Below are 21,343 nucleotides of genomic sequence, written 5' to 3'. Positions count from 1 at the left end.
CATTTCACAAACTGTCTCACGTGTCTTCATTTTTCCTTTTGATTTCAAGATGTTTTAAAAAATAGGGATGATTTCGAAAACTAAAAACGAAACCTGTTACCAAACATGTTTTCAGTTTTCCAAAGAAGTGAAAATGAAATGGTTGTCAAACAAGAGTGCCACAAGTTTCCAAAAGTGGCCTTGGAAGAATCTCTGGGGCCATGTGGTAAATGCTGCAGGCTCAAGGTCATAGGTTGAGTTGCAAAGTAACCAGTCTGCTAATTTTATTGATTTGTTGTTTCTAACCATAAGTTCAAACACATTTTTCTGCAAAGCCTTGCTGCCAAGGGATGCCCACACCAAGTTTGCTGTGTTCATGCCAGGCATATCTGGTAATAATAACTTAATTACTTGTTCCCTTGTGGGAGTTCCTGCAAAGAGAAGTATAATTGAAGTTTGTCATGGTAAAGACCTGCCACTTATTATTCATTTCAATGTCCTTATAACATGTTCCAATTTTGTCACAGCAAAACCAACACAGGATTAAATTCCAGTTCTGTGTAACAAGGAGAGAAAGGTACCTGCAAGCTTTCAAAGGGAAATTTATTTTCATTAAAAACAACATGGCATGAGGTGTAGACACGGCCAGTAGAAGGATCCAAGCAGCGATAGCCTTTGTGATTAGAACTATAACCGAGAAACACACACTCAGTGGTGCGGTTGGCAAGTTTATTTTCTGTGTATGCACCAAGGTACGGGAAACAAGAACACCCAAAAATCCGAAGATGGGAGTAAACAGGGGGACGATTATATAGTGTGGTGTATGGAGTTTGCCATTGAAGGATGGGTGTGGGCAGGAGATTTATAAGATGAACTGCTGTAAGAGCGGCTTCAACCCAAAGGTAGTGTGGGGCATGGGCGGTGGTGAGTAGGGTGCGAATGATGGTGGCGATATGGCGGTGCTTGCGTTCAGCAAGACCGTTTTGTTGGGGAGTGTGAGGGCAAGAGAACCGTTGTTGAATTCGCAAATGTTGACAAAATTGAGTAAATGAGGTGTTGAAATATTCTGTGCCATTGTCACTTTGAAGAAATTTGATGGGGGAGTTAAAGATATTACGAATGAGAGAAACAAAAGACTGAAAATGCTCAAATACTTCATTTTTACGGCGCATGGGGTATATCCAAGTGTATCAGGAATATTCATTAGTAAATAAGACATAGTACCTAAAACCAGTTTTAGGGGACATCCAAACATCAGAGTGAATAATAGAGAAGGGAATAGTAGCATGATTTTCATTGATGGGGAAAGCTAATTGAGTAGATTTTCCAAGAGCACAAGGCTTACAAAAATCCTTATTAAATTTAAAACCTAAGGATAATGAAGGCTTACAAAAATCCTTATTAAATTTAAAACCTAAGGATGATGAAAGACGAGACAAAACAGCGGAGGACGGGTGACCAAGACGACGATGCCAAGCGGAGGAATGAATGGAAGTGAGGGCACACTTGGCAAAGAAAGGAGCGGAGGGAAGTGAAAGAGGGTAGAGGCCATCCTTACATGGGCCCTGAAAAAGAAGATTACCAGTATGTAAGTCATAAATTTGGAAGGAATCAGGAGTAAACATGAATGAGACAGCATTGTCACGAGTAAAACGAGCAACATAAAGGAGGTTAGTGCGTAAAGAAGGAACATGATAAACATTATGAAGAGAATGACACGAAGAGCCTAAAGAAATAGGAATTGTACCAGTGGATGAAATGTTTAAAGAGTCACCATTACCCAAGTAGATGGAATCATTACCCATGTAGGATTGTGGATTCTAAAGATGAGTGGCAGTACCGGTCATATGATGGGTGGCACCGGTGTCAAGCTTCCAAGTATTGTCAGTGGGTTGTAGGAATTGAGCACCAGCAAAGGAAGGGAAAGACTCAGGTCCACGAAATTTGTGAGGACAGGTGGCATGAGAATGTTTAGCGGTGTTGCAGGTGGGGCACCATGGTGGGCCAAGGATGCCAGGAGCTGAAGAGTGTTGACTGCTGTTGTTAGACCAAGAGGATGGGGGCTGTGGATGAGGCCTAGGTTTCCACGGCGAGAAAGTAGGCCATTGAGGTGCGCAATTGGATTGTTGGAATGGCTGCCAGCCTGCCAGCTACGGGAGGAACCAAAAGGACCATTATGATGCAACGAAGGAGACTGATGTTGTGACTGGTTCCAGCCACGACCTTGATGACCACGGTTGCCACGACCACGTCCACGAGAACTACCGCGATTGACAGAGCCCCCACAATGTGAGTAATAGGTGAGAGGCTGGACGGCCAAGAGAGCTGTGGATTGACCGGATTGGACAAGGTTAGTGCGAGGATTCTACGCTTCATATGAAAGCAAACGGGCACGCAGATCAGCAAAATTAGGAAGAGGAGGAAAATTTAAGAGAGCTGTGACAAGCATTTTGTAGTCGGGACCCAAGCCACGAAGAATGCTAGTGACGAGGTCCTTATTGGTGACCGGTTCATTAATCGTAACCAAGGAATCAGCAATGGATTTGGCATGACGGAGGTACTCATCCACGGTTTGGGTGCCCTTCTGCAAGTCCATGAGTTGAAATCTAAGGATGGATTCACTGGCCAATGAGGTTTGAGAGAAGTGTCGTTGTAGGCAATCCCAAATGGTTTTGGATGAGTCACAGCCAATGGTGAGAGATAAGACTGACTCAGAGAAAGTGCTGGTTGGATAGTTGACAATGAGTTGGTCTTGTTGGAACCAGGTTTCATACTCGGGATTTGGTTGTGATGCTGTTTGGTCAGGGGAGGATGCTGGTAGAGGAAGAAAAGCAGAGGGTTGAGGGGAGGAGCCATCAACATATTTCCATAAGCCATGGCCAATAAGAAAAGGTTTAATTTGACGGAACCATAGAAGGTAATTTGTGTCTGTGAGCTTGATGAAAGAGAGGTTGAAGAAGATTGAGAGGCCATGAGAGGGTTCGGGTAGGAGGAATAGGGAAAGAGAGAAAGGGATCGGTTTTAGGCTGATACCATGTAGAATATTTGAATCTTGTATTTGATATGTGGGAAAGGTTACAATATTTATATTTGTACAATGGAGATATAAATGGTAATAGCCTTAAATAATAGTAAATACAGAATATTTGCACAACAGGTCAATGGTTAGGAGTGAGAAGAATCAGATCCTGATTCTTCTCCCTTGATGAGTGCATTTGCGTTGACAGCTACATTCTAAGATATATTTCATTTGCTGGTGATATGATCATGCTGCTGACTAGGAAAAATTTGGAGATAGAGATTATAATGTTACTACTCACCATCATTGCCAATAATTCTTTCATCAATCAGCTTTGGAATGCTGAATCCAAGTACCAAAAGTGCAGCTGCTGCTCGGCAGAGAGCAGCTCGCTTGATTGCCTTTTTCTCTGCGATTTCCAGGGCCCATCCAAGACTCTAATCAGCAATAACACAAGATATTTTATCCCCATTTGATCCAACAATCCGTTCAACAAGCTCCTCGAATGTTCGGGGCATAACTAGCATGATTACTGCAGAAAGCTTCCCTGGTTTTTTCCTATCTTCCAAGGATTCTAGCCCATCAGTAATAAATACTAGATGAACTTTACTCCCAATGTCATCATCCTCCATTGCCAATGCATTTTGCATTTTCATGTGAATATGCTCTGTATTTACAAATGTGACCTTGATGCCATGTTTGGCTAGGCATCTTGAAAGCTCCATCAAAGGAATTACATGCCCTTGTGCTGGATACGGCCGGTATCACCAAAACATGTGGCTTGACCATTTCTTTCTTTCTTTTGCTATAGTTTTCAATCTTTTTTATGTGCCATTGACTCACTTTTATGCAAAGAGTCAATAGGTCAAGGCATTTTCTTCATATGCTTTGATCTGAATTGGAATCAAATAATTCTATTCCCCACCAGTCTTTTAAATTGTTTGATTGTTATTATTATTTTTGGATTGAGCCAATAAATTGTTGATTATTTGTCCTTTCTCTCTGCTGTATGGATTTATTGGTTTTATTTTTGGTTTAAAATAGAATATCAAATAAATAATCGTGTAATAACAAATTCTGTGGATACTTATTAAGCATCCACAGAATTTGTTATTACTTATTTAATTTGGAAAATGTTTAATTTCTCAACTTTTTTCTTCCATATTTTAGTAACCTATAATAATTTATTGATAGGAGAAAGTAAACAAGTACAAAAATCAGATTATGGTCTAGAGGATTAGGGAGCAATCTCTACACATAACATAAGGGTTCGGTCGTCGGACTAACCAAGTAGCCTACTCTCTCAACTGCAAAGCAGGAAAGGGAACCTTTGCCCCTCATAGAGCACCTCCAATCCCCCTAGACTCGTATCGGTAAAAACTACTTGTTACAATTCAATTAGGAAACTCTTATCAATGTCAACGGCTAGCTTCAATGTTATATCGTTTGGCTTTAACACCTTCAAGGGACGCAAAGTTTCTTGAGGTCCTCCAACTTGACAAACCAGTTGGGTATTATCCTTGAAGCATAGGGATAGAGATCTTTGTATGCCTTCTCAGTTGTCGCTACCGCAACATCAGCTGCTTGTGAGACCTCTGCAATATCACACACAGCTCCATGCATACAAATCAAGCATCAAAATTGCAAATTAAATGTTGCAATATATATGATCAATAAGCCCCCTCTTGAATGCTTTAAGATTACCAAATTAAAAAACATGACACAACATTTAATTAAGTAATAAACTGGCTTTAAATTAATTATATGCTTCTTAATTAAGAAGATTAAATGAATAATTGACAAAACATGCATGAAATTAAAATTCGAGAGATTAATTAATTAGTTTGACTTACGTACCTTGAAGAGTTAAATCTCGAGTTGACTTGTCATTGGAGAGCTGAGCTATCATGTACATAACCGCTGCCAAAGCTGACTGAGGGCTTCTCCTTACATCAACCTCTTCCGACTTGTTCAGAGTCTCCAACACAGCCTTCATATCTTGATTCGCCATACCAATCCTGGAGCAGCACCGCCGTGAAAGATCCCCGACATTTGTAGTCTTCGAATCAACCTCTAGTATTTTCTTCAAGAGCTCTTTCATTCTGTTGATTTCTTTTCTTGAGGCACCATTGGCAACCGTCGCGATTTCCTTTAGAGTTCGGGGAAAACCCTTTTCTTGGCAAGCAAGAAAGAGGCATGCAGCCATTATAGCATCACAGTTTCTTCCCCTACAAAACTTGCGATTGTCGACCTTCTTGTACAGCTCTTTGGCATGGTCTCGTATCGTGGCAACGAGTGCTAGCTGGTCGGCCATCACACCAAGGGACTCAAAAGCAATGTGGAGAGACTTGTCTGGGTTTTGGAGAGTCTTGTGGAGCCGAGGAAGAACGCAAGAAACAGCCTTCTTGTTGTCGTTGGAAATGTTAACGGTAAGAACCCCATTGTCCGTTAAAGGGTCGGAGCGAGCGCGTTCTTCAAGAACCAGGCCGCATTCCGTGCAGATTGTGTCACCGGACCGGTGGTCGAGCACAACCTCTGTGTATGCCTTGCAGTCTGAACAAAACTCACTATCCTTTTCCATGGTTGAGAGAGAGAGAGAGAGAGAGGCTATAGCTTTTGTTGAAGTCTTGTTTGAGATTTGTGTATATTGTGTTGGGCTTCTAATGGCTTTTCTTGAAGTCTTGTTTGAGATTTGTGTGTATTGTGCTTCTAATGGGTTGAAAGATACGTTTTTATATGGGATGTGAAGATGCATTTTAGTCTCGTAGTGTTTTCTCTTTCTATAAGCTTTGCTACAAAACAAGGACTTCCTAGCCAAGTTATTACAATTGGCAAAAGGACCTCCAGACCATGGTGATTCGGGTCCCACATTCCAGTTGGCAAAAAGTCCTAAACCCACGTGGAGATTTGTGGAGATGATGGTGAAATGACAGGGAAATGCTTTTTCAAAAAAGAAAAACACCAAGGACTTAGGAGAAGCACCTCCCACAAGCTTATACATATAATCATTTTAAAGTGTTTTTCCTTAAAATCACTTAAAACCACTTCAAGTGATTATATGAAGAAGTGATATATATATATATATATATATATATATATATATATATATATATATATATATATAAATTTGAACTCACAATGCATACCAAAGTAACCAAAATTACCAAAATATTATATATCGCATATATAAAAAATCTTTATAACTTTTTTCTTTCGGTAATCTACACATAAATTGAAAGATTTATTAAACTCAATAGAGAGAATAAATCAAAATTTCCCAACTCAAACAAGCCATAAGTTAAGAGAAAACAATAAATTAAAAAAAAGAAAAAAAAAGAGAGGATTAACATAAAAAAGAAAAGAAAAGAGAAAACAATATATATATGCTTGAAAATGAAACTTTAAAATATTAATAGTATCAGAAAATATATCAATATACAGATTTTTTTATTTAATAAAAGGCCGGGACCACTCTGGTCCCTTAGTCGCTCCGCCCCAATTTGTCCCCCCTATCTAAAATACTAACAAACAAACCCTCGTAGAAGCACCGACAAAAAAAAAAAAAAAAAAAAACCCTCGTTGAAGTATTGACCGAACCAACAAACAAACCCCTCATAGAAGTATTTACCCAACAAAAGACTTGAACTTTTCTGAAAAGCTACAAGTGAGCTGCTACAGTCGCTTGAGCTTCGGTAGCTTTCCTAGTAAGGCCTTGTCTAAGAAGTCTAGCAAAATTACCCTTTGAACCTTTGGTTCTGCATATTCCATCCATGATTGTGATTGGACTCTCTTGCTTTAACTGAATGACTATGAAAACAAAAGACAATAACAGAACTCAACAACTTCTTGGACTAAATTAGTATTTGCATTGCATTGATGTACAGAGGTCAAGTTCTTCATCTTGTTAGATGTTTTTCTTTAAATGGATGAGTAAGGGTCTGATTCCATATCCCAAAATATAGAAAACATACAACTATTTGTATCATATACAGCACTCTTCCAATAGAATTGTCAAATACATTTTTTAAATTGATAAATCTACAACCACTAATTTAATCAAGATTTCACAGAACCAAAACCTGTATTCATTATGATGGCTTATTCACTATTTGTTTGCCTTTGCTTTGGAAATAGCCTTGGGAACATCAATCCCAAGGGTGGAACTATGAATTTTTTGGTGGGTGAGTTAGCTAAATTTTTTAGCTTAATATTTAAAGATTTTTTTTCTTCGCATTTTAAATCCGTTCTTGGCATCAACCAATCAAGCTTCTAAAATGTAAAGTGCAAACATATAAATAATTAACTTTCACATATATATTAGTTGTAAACATAAGATCATAGAATTAGGTTAACATTTTGTTTCGTTCTTGAAAGAGAACACAAATGAACTTAAGAAAATAATATTTCCCTAATGTGTTGCAGTTAATGGTGGGCCATATAGGTTTTTTTTTCTTTTCTTAAAAAACGTTTTGCTAAAGGCAACAGATAATTTCACCAAAAAACCAAAAGACAGCAAACTTATTGGTGGGCCATGTAGATATAGGTTTATTATTAGTTGTTCTTTAAAACTTATTGGGCCATAGCCCACTACAGCCTTGGTTATGGTTCCGACCATGATCAATCCATCATATATCCATTTACTATGATGAAATGCTCAAAGTTGAAAATAATTATTGTTGATGCCTAAAATTGGTTTAATAGAAAATGACCTCTTTGAGATCAAGGTCAGCAATCCTTCCAAACCAACTTGGCATGTCCCCTAGAACAAGTTCTAGTGCTTAGGGATTGCACTTGCAAATAGAAGTTAAGTAAGAACATGCAATCAAGCTATTGATGTTTGGCTCACTTAAAGATGCAGAAGGAGTGAAGAAAATAGACAATCAAAAGAGTTGCAGCAGTTTGACTAGGCTTTGGTGCTTAAGCGGAAACTACAGGCGCTCGAGCGTCAGAGTGGTACTTCTCGCCCAAACCCAGGTGCTCGAGTGTCAATGCTCGGACTCGAGAGGACACAGGCGCTTGAGCGGGACACACGAATCCAGTGCGTATTGATCGGTTCATAATTGTATATCATTTTGTACCCTTCTAGCTTATGATTTGGTTATGTTTTTGAGTTAAACTTGTGCTTTTAATCCTTTTTGTGTTTATCTTTCAGTTCATTGAGCTTTAGGTAATAATGATGGCTTTAGAGAGCATAATTCATGCAATTCAAGCATGTTAAGGCCTAATTTGGATGAATGGATGAAGAGCTTAAAGACAAACTCATTTTGGCTACAGCCCCCTGCCAGTCCAGTTTCGTAGGTCATATTGCAAGCTTTGTTTCAGCAACCTACATAGCTCGGATGAGGCCACATTCTTCATGAAAGTTGTTCCAATGGGTGTGTAATATAACATATCCAAAATTCAGCCCCATTGGATAAATATGGAGTCTGTTACCTAGCAAACACAGAGCCATGCTCAGGATGGATTTTATCAGCGCGCAAAATGAGTTAGCAATTTGTTTTGGCCTTAACTTCCTCCTCCGACCTTGGATTGGCCCAAATGATATATGGCTGGAAAGAAGACATTCTGAACTTCAAGTTTGAGTGCTTAAAGTCTTAATTTGCTTAAGGGAAGCCCAATTCGTAAGCCCTTGAAGTTGCTGGTCATGCTGACCTCAGGATGAGCTATTATTTCTGGTTGGAAGCTTGGTCATGGTGACATGAAGATGAGCTAGGGCTGCTGGTGGGATTTATTAGTGAAGTGCATCAACCATTTCAGATTTTATAATGGAAGTGTTGTATGCATTAGTGAAGTGCATCAACCATTTCAGATTTTATAAAACAAGTGTTGTATGCATTAGCCATACTTAATTCAGATTTTCAGCTTCCTTAGGCCTATATATAGTGAGGTTTCCCAAGCTTGTAAACACACTCCAAGGGGGGGAGCTCTCAAACACTTCTCTAGAGCTCCCTTCCCTTCTCTCCCTCAAATTCTCTTAGTTTCTCTTTCTAGTTTTCAATTGTTATAATGAGATCTTTGTGCTGAAATTCTCCTTAAGTTTTTCCAAGTTCTACTTAATTTTCATTGTTATGTAAATTCTTTTCTTTAGTTTCAAGTTTGATTAGTTTCCAAGTTTCAATTATGGTTTTTGTTCTTATTCATTATGCTTATAAGTTAATATGCTAGTTTGAATGATTGATCACCATTTAGGCTTGCATGTTAGCTATCTTGGTTTGAATTAAGAGTAGACACCATGCTTTAATTCAAATTGAACTATGAATAGGAAGAGTATGTATGGACATTCGACAACAGGGATTAGATACATACTTGGTTGTTTAAAATGTTCTTCTATGCTTAATGGGTTCCTAATGCTTAATTTTAGGTTAGACAACAAATGATCAAATTAGGGAATTAGGAACACAAGGTTATGACCACACACCATGGCTTAATCATACTTTAGCTAGAATCAATCCATTAATCTAATTGAACTTGGGAACTTATCTACTTGAGTTAGTTATTTCTTTCTTCCTTGTTTTATTTATTTCCTTTCTTTTTCATTTCTGTTTTGTGTAGGAAAAATGAATTGGATCTTTCAATCACCAATCCTCGTGGGATCGACCTCGCACTTACATATGCTATACTACCAAACGGCTCGTGCACTTGCGAGTATCACAAGTTGAGGATGCAACTGAATCCATTTTGGTGCAGCTGTATCTACGCAACAAGTTTTTGGCGCCGTTGCCGGGGATTGGCAACTTAGTTTGGTTCTATTTCTTTTCCCTACTTGTTTTATTTTTATTTTTCATTTTCATGTTTTTCTAGACAATTTCAAGTTTTAAAGTTAATGACGTTAATGGACAAGTTGTGTTTGTAGTCCAACAGAAAAGGACAATTGCCCAACAAGCAAGAGAACTGGGTTTAAGTCCCAGCTTACACAACCCATTGGTGCTTGTTGCTTTGAAGCATGGAATTGGATGTGTGTTGATTTTCCTTTTCATTTTAGTTTTTATTTCCTAATCCTTTTAATTCCATTTCAAGTTTGTGTGTTTGTTTTAGCAATTTATGATAGCTTAATAAAAATGGAGAGAGATGGCAACCTCAATCATAAGAATGGGTAGTGTGGAGCAATGGGAGAAGTCGCGACCTCCAAGTGCATCACATTCGACCTAATCGCTTCAAGGGGGAGCATTTCAATCATTTCTCTTCTTTGAATTATGTTTATTTACGTCATTGTTTTTACCTTTTGGTCCGCGTTGAGTTCTTTGTTTTTCTGTGCTGAATCCAACCATATAAAGAACGTAAAATTTGGACTTACGGTTGGAAAGTTATAGCCTTAAAACTGAACACAGGTCGAAGCTGAAAAACAGAGAAACGAATCTGTCCAAATGGTGATAAACGGGTGATAGAAAGTGCTGTTTGTGTTTTTCTTTGGTTTATTGGTTTGTTTCTTTTAGTACAACAATTTATGTTGTTTGTTTGAATTTGTTTAGGGTACTTAGTTCATTTTCGTTTATGGTTTGTTGTTCCATTTTATCTTAATTTGTTTTTATTTCTTATCTTAAAAATTTTAAAATAAAAAAAAAAAAGATTTTTCATATGAGCCGACTTATGGTAACCTCAGTGAGCACTTCCGTTAATACAGTGTCTAGGAGTTCTTTAGGCGACACCTTCGGTGTCTAAGAAGTTTGGGTTTTAAGCGGGACCATTGTGACCCCTCCAACCTTCCCGGATCCCCTGGCTGTGTTTTCTGAGGCCCTTAACTGGTCATCCGTGAGTTGCTTGTATATTGTGTGTTTTTTAAATTAAGTTTTCTTTATTTTCTTTGTTTTCTTTTCTGTTGAGTCTTTGTTTTTGTTTTGTTTCTGTTTTTGTTTTTGTTTTGTTATGTTAGTTTATTTATTTATTTACGTGGTATGGTTAGTTAGTTTATTTCTGAGTGTTAAAACAATTTTTTTTTTATTTTATTTCAAACATTGCATAAAAACAAAAAAACAAAAAAAAAAACAAAAAGAAAACAAAACAAAACAAAAATAAAAACAATTAAAAATAAAAACAACTTCTTCATCTTCATGGCATGCCTCTGTTTTCTCTTACTTGCAGAATCTGCAGCAGCTCAACATGGTCCTCATTTTTTCTCTGCAGTGCTTCCACGTGCTGATTGGCACAATAGAGCCGCTTCTGCAAGTCTGCCACCATAGCCTTCAAGGAAGCTATTTCCTCGCTCATTGCGGCACACTCCCGTGTTCTCGCCAGCAATCGCATGCCCAAATTGGTAGCCGAGACCGCATGGAGTACAGTTAAATTATGGGACTCCTCCACCGCTGCCTTGTCAGACCTCTGTGCCACATGCAGATGATCTGTCGGTGTGAGCTTGTTACCAATCATGCCTCCCAGCAGCGCTGCTCTGTTCGGCATTGCCTCAGAAAAGTTCGGTATTATCTCAGCAAAGTTTGAGGCCGTACCGTGATGATATGTAGAGTTTGGAAAGACAGTGTTTGGAGGAGCCCTTGTCTGGGCATTCGGTGGTGCAAGTGAGAGCTCAAGGTTGAGATCATCAAGGTGAGTGCATGAGGATGCCATTTGTTTTGCTTCTGAATTTTTTGATGTTTTTCCTTGAGTTTGCAGGAAGAAATGCTGGGTATCATCCGCTTGCAGAGGTGTGGTTTAAATAGACATACGCTGATGAGAGAAAGCCAACACCATTTCGGATTTCCCGGGCATGCTCGACCTAATCGCTTCAAGGGGGAGCACCTTTACTTTCACTTTACTTTTCTTTTTTCCGTGTTTTCTGGTGTTTTATGTTTTTGCCCGTTACTTTCATTTTCTAGAGCTTTGTGTTTTTGCTTTTTCCTTTCGGCTGTCATCTTTATTTTATTTTAGTTAGGGAACTGTGCTTTCTTTTCCGTTTGTCGTCTTTATTTGATTTAAGTTTGGGAAGTGTGCTTTCATTTCCGTTTTCTTTTTTTTTCTTTTTTTTTTCTTCTGCAACTTTACTATTTTATTTTCAAAACAAAATAACGAAAATACAAAAACAACAAAATAAAATAAAAACAACAATAATGCAGTAGGAAATCATTTCTTCTCGGTGCTTGGTGTCTCGACCATTGGAGCTTTGAGTTTGGCCTTCTGGCTGTCCTCTTCCGGGGCTTCACGCACAGCTTCTTGGGGCTCATCACTTGAGCTCCCAAAGATCGCAATCTTAGCTTGAGCGTAACTACTCTCGCGATCTGCTTGTTTGCGTTTACCCGGTCTGTCTAGGTCTTCCAGCTGTTTTCGCATGTCGCGAGAGTACAACTCTACCATCTTTGATAGGTTTCTATTTTCGTCCCGCAATACTTCTAGCTGGTGTCGATTCACCTCCACTATCCTTGACCTCTCCCTTTTCAAGCTTTTTATAGCAGTCTGACACTCCTCAACCATACTTCGCTCCGCCGCCAACTGACCTTTCAGCACCTCTACCTCATGGGACTTCGCAAGTAGGCGATGACCCAAACTTGCGACTGTTGCCGTACTCTGCACGCTCAGTGCCAGGGCATCGCTCACGACCCGGTTGTCATCCCTTGTCCCCAGAACACGTATATCTTTAGGAGTCACCAGATTTCTGCCCACTCCAATGGCAACATCGTTGTCCAGGAGTATTGAGTCAGTTACTGTCACAGGCCCCCGTGCGGAAGCAAAGTAGGGCATCCATACTGGTGCCGCTGCTTGGCCTCGTGTCTGAGTCGGTGGAGCTAGGTTGAGATCCAACGAAAATGGGTAGTTAGAGGCCATTTGATTTCTCACTCTCTTTTCTTCTTTCTTTCTTTTCTCTTTTGTGTGTTTCTGAGTTTGCGTTTTTTTTTTTCACCCTTTCTTATAGACTTAGTCTTTGACAAACCCTAGCCATTGCAGCATCTGAGCATTTTCTGAATCTCCAGCATTCCTTGAGTCCCACAACCTTCTCGCCTTCCAACCATACCCAACTCATTTATCACGACGTGTCTTTTCTGAACGAACGCGTTCAGTAAAGTCTTCGCGCCTTTCCATGAGCCCGTAATTTTTGCTTGTGGAGTCTGCGGCGCCTCTATGTGTCGACACGTGTCTCACCCTGTCTGTTGGTCCCTTACACTGAACCGAGACATCATGACCCATGTTAAAATCCCGCTCTTTGTGTTGCTATTCACGGTTCGATAGTTTGTTTTTACAAAACTAAATAATAATAAAAAGCCGGAAATGAAAACAAATTGAGGGTCGGGTTTCACTTTAGTTTGGGTTTCAAAGTGGGTTAAATTCACCGTGGTTTGTGTTTCAAAATTGTGGGCTTTGGGCTTCAAAATTTTTTTGGGTTTCGGAATTGTGTGATTAGGGTTTACTGTTTCATTTTTTTTTGTTTGTTTGTTTGGTTGTGTTGTAATTTTTATTTTATAATTATTTTGTTTTTGTTTTCTTTTGTGATTTTGTGATTTTTTTTTAATTTGCTTTAATACCTTTCATTTGTTGTTATGACATTGTTTGTGGCTAATTTTTAAACATTGAGGACAATGCTCATTTCTAGGTTTGGGGGTATTGGAGTTTAGCAAGTAAACTTGGTTTTTCTTTTAAAAAAAAAAATTTAAAAAAAAATTTAAATTTCTTTCTTGTTTTGAATCTTGTTTTGTTTAGTCACTTTCCGAACACATTTGATGAGATTGTGATAAATGTTGCATGACTTAAATAAAAAATTGAATTTTATTTATTATTTATTTTTTTCCTTGTAAATTTTTATTGTAAAAAATAATAATTAATTAATTAATTAATTTGGCATCGTTCTAGCATGACATGTTCGAAACCTTCTTTGCACTTGCCATTTGTTTCATAATTTTCCAATTAAAGGATTTGCATGACCCAAAGAATTGTATCAAGCATAAATTAGACTTATATAACCATATAAAGTGAGCTTTTGAGCCTTGTACTTCAATTCATGAGTGTTATACACATACTCTTATTTTCTTGTCATCAAAGTTGTTGTTTGATCTCATTATTCATTGATTTGGTTGATCACTTAAAAGTCATTCATTCTTATGCAATTTGACTTCATGACATTTTAAGAAGTGATATTAAGGCCTTCTTTGGATCGTTTGTGCCTTTTAAGCTAACCTTATGCATGCTTAAGCATGATTTTCCATTGTTTACCATTTTGAGCCTACATGTAAACATTTTCTTTCATTTTACCAATTATATTTCCTCGCCTTAGCCCGAAAAACAAATATTTACCTTTCTAAGGAATTCATGAGCTCTAATTTGGATGTGTTTTTCAAGCTAAGTTTGGGAAGGGATATTACATCAAAAAATAATAATAATAAAAAAAAAAATTCACACAATTGGTGAAAGAAAAGAGAAAGTTGTGATTAAGTGGTGGTTGAATGAAATTTCATTTTTGGGTTTCATTTTTGGGCCTTCTAAATAAATTGGTGTTTGTTCAATTCAAGGAAAGGAGTATGAATAATTGTAAATGAAGGTATAAGGAGTTTTGATCGTGTAAAAGAAAAAATCTAATCGTGATGATTCGAAGTCTTGTAAACAATTGTTTTATGCTCTTATATTTTGAGTTTCTTGGACTTTGTTTTATCCATACCCTTCATTTCTTACTCACCTTACACCCTTGGCCCCATTACAACCTATGCTAAAGACCTAAATTGATCTTAAATGTCATGTGGTTGAATTGCATTTATTTTTCTACTTTTAAGTGTTTGGCATCCTTCTTGAGATCATATTAATGCAAGTTCTTCATCTTTCTATTGCGAGTTAAGTCCCTTATGGTTTAACTCTAATCTCATGTTTATAACTGAGTGTTGCATTGTAGCCCTCTTCCGAGTGATTCATTTGTGAGAGGACAATTTTGGTGAGATTTGAAGTTGAATTTGTGCTTTGTATGATTTTTGAAATTATGTGAAAACTAAGATTGGGGAATTTGTTGCATTTGGCTATCACACTACCACACTTTGAGCATATTATGTTTTGAACTTTGCCGCTTTGTGAATAATGTCCAAAATTGAGCTTTTATTGTTAAAAACTTTTGAGTCATGTGCATGAGTCATTTCTCTTCAGAAAATGTTCGGAAAGATTGTTTTGAGTTCTTTTTATTTTTTTAATTGTTTTTCTTTTTGTTTTATTTTTTTTGTTTTTGTTAATGTATTTATGTTTGTTTTTGTTTTTGGTTTTGCTTAAGGACTAACAAATCTAATAAGTTTTCTAACCATTTTGTTTTGTAGAGTTAGAAAAACGTTTGTGGGTATCGTATCTGTTAAACCCTCAGGAGACACAACTCCTCCTACTAGGGATGCCTAGAGGTTTAAAGGCTTGTTGCATTCGCTCAATGCAATCGAGTTACCTACGAAAGTGGTCTAGTTAACTTCTTGTTTTGTTTTTAACTTTGTTTTGTGTTGTTTTGCTCGAGGACTAGCAAAATCTAGGTTTGGGGGTATTTGATCGGTTCATAATTGTATATCATTTTGTACCCTTCTAGCTTATGATTTGGTTATGTTTTTGAGTTAAACTTGTGCTTTTAATCCTTTTTGTGTTTATCTTTCAGTTCATTGAGCTTTAGGTAATAATGATGGCTTTAGAGAGCATAATTCATGCAATTCAAGCATGTTAAGGCCTAATTTGGATGAATGGATGAAGAGCTTAAAGACAAACTCATTTTGGCTACAGCCCCCTGCCAGTCCAGTTTCGTAGGTCATATTGCAAGCTTTGTTTCAGCAACCTACATAGCTCGGATGAGGCCACATTCTTCATGAAAGTTGTTCCAATGGGTGTGTAATATAACATATCCAAAATTCAGCCCCATTGGATGAATATGGAGTCTGTTACCTAGCAAACACAGAGCCATGCTCAGGATGGATTTTATCAGCGCGCAAAATGAGTTAGCAATTTGTTTTGGCCTTAACTTCCTCCTCCGACCTTGGATTGGCCCAAATGATATATGGCTGGAAAGAAGACATTCTGAACTTCAAGTTTGAGTGCTTAAAGTCTTAATTTGCTTAAGGGAAGCCCAATTCGTAAGCCCTTGAAGTTGCTGGTCATGCTGACCTCAGGATGAGCTATTATTTCTGGTTGGAAGCTTGGTCATGGTGACATGAAGATGAGCTAGGGCTGCTGGTGGGATTTATTAGTGAAGTGCATCAACCATTTCAGATTTTATAATGGAAGTGTTGTATGCATTAGTGAAGTGCATCAACCATTTCAGATTTTATAAAACAAGTGTTGTATGCATTAGCCATACTTAATTCAGATTTTCAGCTTCCTTAGGCCTATATATAGTGAGGTTTCCCAAGCTTGTAAACACACTCCAAGGGGGGGAGCTCTCAAACACTTCTCTAGAGCTCCCTTCCCTTCTCTCCCTCAAATTCTCTTAGTTTCTCTTTCTAGTTTTCAATTGTTATAATGAGATCTTTGTGCTGAAATTCTCCTTAAGTTTTTCCAAGTTCTACTTAATTTTCATTGTTATGTAAATTCTTTTCTTTAGTTTCAAGTTTGATTAGTTTCCAAGTTTCAATTATGGTTTTTGTTCTTATTCATTATGCTTATAAGTTAATATGCTAGTTTGAATGATTGATCACCATTTAGGCTTGCATGTTAGCTATCTTGGTTTGAATTAAGAGTAGACACCATGCTTTAATTCAAATTGAACTATGAATAGGAAGAGTATGTATGGACATTCGACAACAGGGATTAGATACATACTTGGTTGTTTAAAATGTTCTTCTATGCTTAATGGGTTCCTAATGCTTAATTTTAGGTTAGACAACAAATGATCAAATTAGGGAATTAGGAACACAAGGTTATGACCACACACCATGGCTTAATCATACTTTAGCTAGAATCAATCCATTAATCTAATTGAACTTGGGAACTTATCTACTTGAGTTAGTTATTTCTTTCTTCCTTGTTTTATTTATTTCCTTTCTTTTTCATTTCTGTTTTGTGTAGGAAAAATGAATTGGATCTTTCAATCACCAATCCTCGTGGGATCGACCTCGCACTTACATATGCTATACTACCAAACGGCTCGTGCACTTGCGAGTATCACAAGTTGAGGATGCAACTGAATCCATTTTGGTGCAGCTGTATCTACGCAACACGTATCCTTAGCAAATCTGGACAGATTTTCTCCTAGTTTTGGAGTCCCTTAAGTTTCCTATTCCTTCCATAATTGTACTAAAGCCCTATGACATGTAAATAGGAATTTTAGCGCTAGGTTATTGTAATGTGAGAAAGCTAAGGCATCAAATTGCGTTTGAGCCAAGGGTGAGAGAAATGAGAGCTAGGGTTTGTGAGAGATCAAATGGGGTTCTTCATTGTAACCAAATGAGTTCTTTCATACAAGTGAATTTTTCGGGGATCACCAAGAAGACATAGTCACAACGCCGAACCTCTAAAAATTCTTGTGTTATTTGTGTGCGTGTTTACTTTGTGGTTATGGGAGTGCTTTATCTTTGTGTGGCTTGTGTGTGATAGTTTCGTATTCCATCAACAAGGTCTTAGAGTGTTTTCGCACAATAAGTGGTATCAGAGTTGCAGTTGCGGTGGGTATTAGTTTATGCCCAAGTGCTCTTACAACTTTAAGAGCGGTGGTGTGTTGACGATGGCAGACGACAAGGATGAAGAAAGTTTCGGTATTAAATTACCACGTGTATCAAGTATGAAGGTGGAGTTAAAGCTGTTCATCGACAAGGAAAACTTCATGCTTTGGCAAAGAAGGATGAAGTATGTCCTTAAGCAGCAAGGTCTCAGCAAAGTCTTAGGAGGCAAGGAAAAGAAGCCGATAACCATAACAGATGCAGATTGGGAGGATCTAGACGAGCTTGTTAGAGGATCCATTTAACAATATCTAACCGATGAGGTGTTGTGTAATGCGATGGAAGACACCATAAAGCAGACATGGGTGAAACTCAAAGGGATGTTTGCAACCAAATCGTTGTCTAACAAGCTCTTCTTGAAGGATGAGCTTCACTCTCTAAAGATGGAGGAGGGTAATGGAGCACGTGAGCGCCTTTAACAGGTGTATTGTTGACTTGTAGAGGATGGATGAGATTTATAAGTCGGAAAACAAGGCTGTGATATTACTAACATCCCTGCCACCGTATTATAAACACTTCAGCACGACACTTATGTTTGAGAAGGGAACTTTGAAGTATGAAGAGGTCATGCAAGACATCATGACTCATGACATAATGGTTCAACATTTTAGCGATGCCTCTCAAGGTGAAGGTCTTGTACCAAAGTCCGGAGAGAGAGGTCGATCGAGCAAGCGTGAAGGCAAGAAGAGAAATAGGGGAAGATCAAAATTCAAGGCGAAAGACAGTTGTTTTGAATGTGGGTCAAAGGATCATTGGAAGAAGAATTATCCTACATGGAGAGAGAAGAGAAACAAAGGGAAGACGCAGAATGAAGCCAGAGTCGAGGAGGATAACGATGGTGAGCTTTTATTTACTGATAGCATTGTTAATATTGATACACTTGATATCTATTCTAGGGTTTCATCTTCTGATTGGATTTTAGATTCCAGGTGCTCATATCATATGTGTTTAAACAAATCTTGGTTTGACACGTATAAGGTGGACTACAGTGATGAAGTTATGATGGGAGACGGCTCAGTTTGTAGAGTCAAAGGAATATGTACAATCAAGATGAAGATGCACGACGATGTGGTTAGGACATTGGGTATGGTTATGTATATACCAAAGTTGAAGAAGAATCTCATCTCTCTCGGTACCTTTGACAAGATTGGCTATTCCTACAAGGCCAATAGAGGGAAGCTCATAATCTCAAAGGGTTCACTTGTGGTTATGAATAGAGAGATTCAACCTAACTGCTTGTATCGACTATGTGGTACAATGGTGACTAGTGGAGCAGCTATATCTTCTAAGAAGGACTCATATGATACTCAGCTTTGGCACTTGAGGCTAGGGCACATGAATGAGCAAGCCATGCAAGAGTTGCACAAATGGAAGCTTATGAAGGGAATGCATAGTTGTAAACTTAAGTTTTGTAAATTCTATACCATGGGGAAGCAGTTGAAGGTGGCATTCAAGCAGTAAGAGAAAGAGAATAGGAGCACGAGAATGCTCGATTATATTCACTTGGATGTATAGGGGCCAGCGCCGGTCAAGTCATTGGGTGGAGCTCGCTACTATGTCATATTCTTGGATGATTTTTCTAGGAAGGTTTGAGTCTATTTCATGAAGAAGAAATCCGAGGTCTTCACCAAATTCAAGGAGTGGAAGGCGGAAGTAGAGAACCTTATGGGAAAGAAGATCCTAAGAAGTGACAATGAAGGAGAATATAAAGATAGCAAATTTCTGAAGTTGTGCAAGAGCGAAGGTGTCAAGTGGCATTTTATTGTGAAGAAGACGCCCCAAAAAAATGGAGCCCTGGAAAGGATGAATAGAAATCTCATGGAGTATGAGAGGTGCATTAGGATTCATGCCGGCTTGCCCGAGGCATTTTGGGTGGAGGCGGTTAACCACGCTTCCTATTTGGTTAATCGGTCACCATCGAAGTATCTTAACTTCAAGTGTGTGGAAAAGTTATGGTCAAATAAATCTATTAAGTATACTAATTTGAAAGTATTTGGATACAATGCCTATGCCCTTATATCTAGTGATGGGATAACCAAGTTGAAATCAAAATCTCTTGAGTGTATATTCCTCAGCTTTGAGAACGGTATGAAAGGTTTCAAGCTATGAGATCCAGTGAATCGGAAGAAAATACTCAGTAAAGACGTTGTGTTTGATAAGAAAATCATGCCTATAATCAAAGTTAAGAAACTAGAGGCGAAAGAAGATGTTGTTGGAACAAAGACAACCGTTACAATTTCACCAAATGAGGTGTTTGGGGAAACTCCAAGTATGCAGCCAATTGAAGACGTTCATGAGGTGGTGGAGTCCGATACTGAGGTGGAAGAAATTGGGCAACAACAACAACAAACTCAAGATGAACAAGAAGAAGAGGCTCAAGTTCAGGTGGAGCCGCCATTTACAGCTACGTTCAGGCCTAAGAGAACCATCAAACCTCCTCAACAGTTTGGATGGGAGACGGATGCAGTTCACTATGCTCTAAAGATGAATGAAGGAGATCCAACCATGTTCCAAGAAGCTGTTGAGAGTTCGGAGCGGGAAAGTTGGATGAGTGCTATGATGGATAAGATGGAATCTCTACACCAGAACTCTGTTTGGGAGTTGGTTTCTAAACCCAAATATCGGAAGGTGATCGGCTGCAAGTGGGTGTTTAGGAATAAGGAAGGGATATATGAGAAATAGCCAACTAGATTCAAAGCTTGTTTAGTGGCCAATGGGTACTTACAAAAGAAAGGAGTTGATTATGATGAGATCTTCTCTTCGGTGGTGAAACATACTTCTATACGGTTATTGCTTTCCATAGTGGCACAATGGGACATGGAGGTGGAGCAAATGGATGTGAAAATGGTGTTCCTCTATGAAGACTTAGAGGACGACATCTATATGAGTCAACCTCAAAGGCTCATTGAAGTGAGTAAAGGAAATCTGGTTTGTAGGTTGAAGAAGTCTTTGTATGGGCTCAAGCAATCTCTAAGATAGTGGTACAAGCGCTTTGACACACATATGCTACGAATTGGGTATAGAAGATGCGAATCGGATTGCTGTGTGTACTCTCATGCGTTCAAGGATCGAAAAATCATCATGTTGCTGCTCTATGTGGATGATATGCTTTTTGCGTGTCAAGACATGTCAAAGGTTCGAGAGTTGAAGATTCTACTTGGGAAGGAGTTTGACATGAAAGATTTTGGTCCCGCACAAAAGATCCTAGGAATGGAAATAAGGAGAGACCGATATGAGCAACTTGTGGCTATCACAAGGCAAGTACATATCTAAGATACTTGAGAGATTCAACATGGTGGATTACAAGCATGTGTCTACTCCTTTGGCGGAGCACTTTAGACTAAGTCCCCAAGAGAGTCCTTCAAATGACAAAGAGAATGATGAGATGAGTAAGGTTCCTCATGCAAGTGCGGTAGGGTGTCTCATGTGCGCAATGTGGTATACACACGCCCTGACTTAGCTCAAGCTATGAGCGTAGTTTCAAGATATATTGCAAATCAGGGTAAACAACATTAGAATGCAGTGAAGTGGATTTTCAAGTATTTGAAGGGCACCAAGAAGCTTGAGATTTTGTTTGAAAGACAACAAAGAAAAACATGTATTCCAGATTATATGTATTCGGATTATGCAGGATACATAGACAAGAGGATATCCACCATGAGGTATGTTTTCACTTGTGGTGGAGGACCGATTAGGTGGAGAGCGGTGCTACAATCAGTTACTGCCTTGTGTACTGCTAAAGCAGAGTATATAGCACTAACGGAGG

At 38.5% G+C, this 21,343-nt stretch overlaps 1 protein-coding gene and 1 pseudogene across 1 annotated transcript; both read right to left on the bottom strand.

The window, feature by feature from the left end:
- Window positions 1–3,291: 3,291 nt before the first annotated feature.
- On the bottom strand, window positions 3,292–3,723 carry LOC148296087 (UDP-glycosyltransferase 83A1 pseudogene; annotated as a pseudogene).
- A 497-nt stretch (window positions 3,724–4,220) lies between these two features.
- On the bottom strand, window positions 4,221–5,699 carry LOC110750273 (transcription initiation factor IIB-like). Its single transcript, XM_021950576.2, has 2 exons — window positions 4,856–5,699; window positions 4,221–4,593 (listed from the first exon to the last, which is right to left on the bottom strand). Exons 1-2 carry the CDS (start codon window positions 5,577–5,579, stop codon window positions 4,460–4,462), a joined length of 858 nt encoding a protein of 285 aa, XP_021806268.1. The 5' UTR covers window positions 5,580–5,699; the 3' UTR covers window positions 4,221–4,459.
- Window positions 5,700–21,343: the final 15,644 nt, after the last annotated feature.

Source organism: Prunus avium, chromosome 3 (assembly GCF_965620075.1).
Source record: "Prunus avium chromosome 3, drPruAviu1.hap1.1, whole genome shotgun sequence".
Taxonomy (NCBI): domain Eukaryota; kingdom Viridiplantae; phylum Streptophyta; class Magnoliopsida; order Rosales; family Rosaceae; genus Prunus; species Prunus avium.
This window is presented reverse-complemented; position numbering and strand designations above follow the sequence as displayed.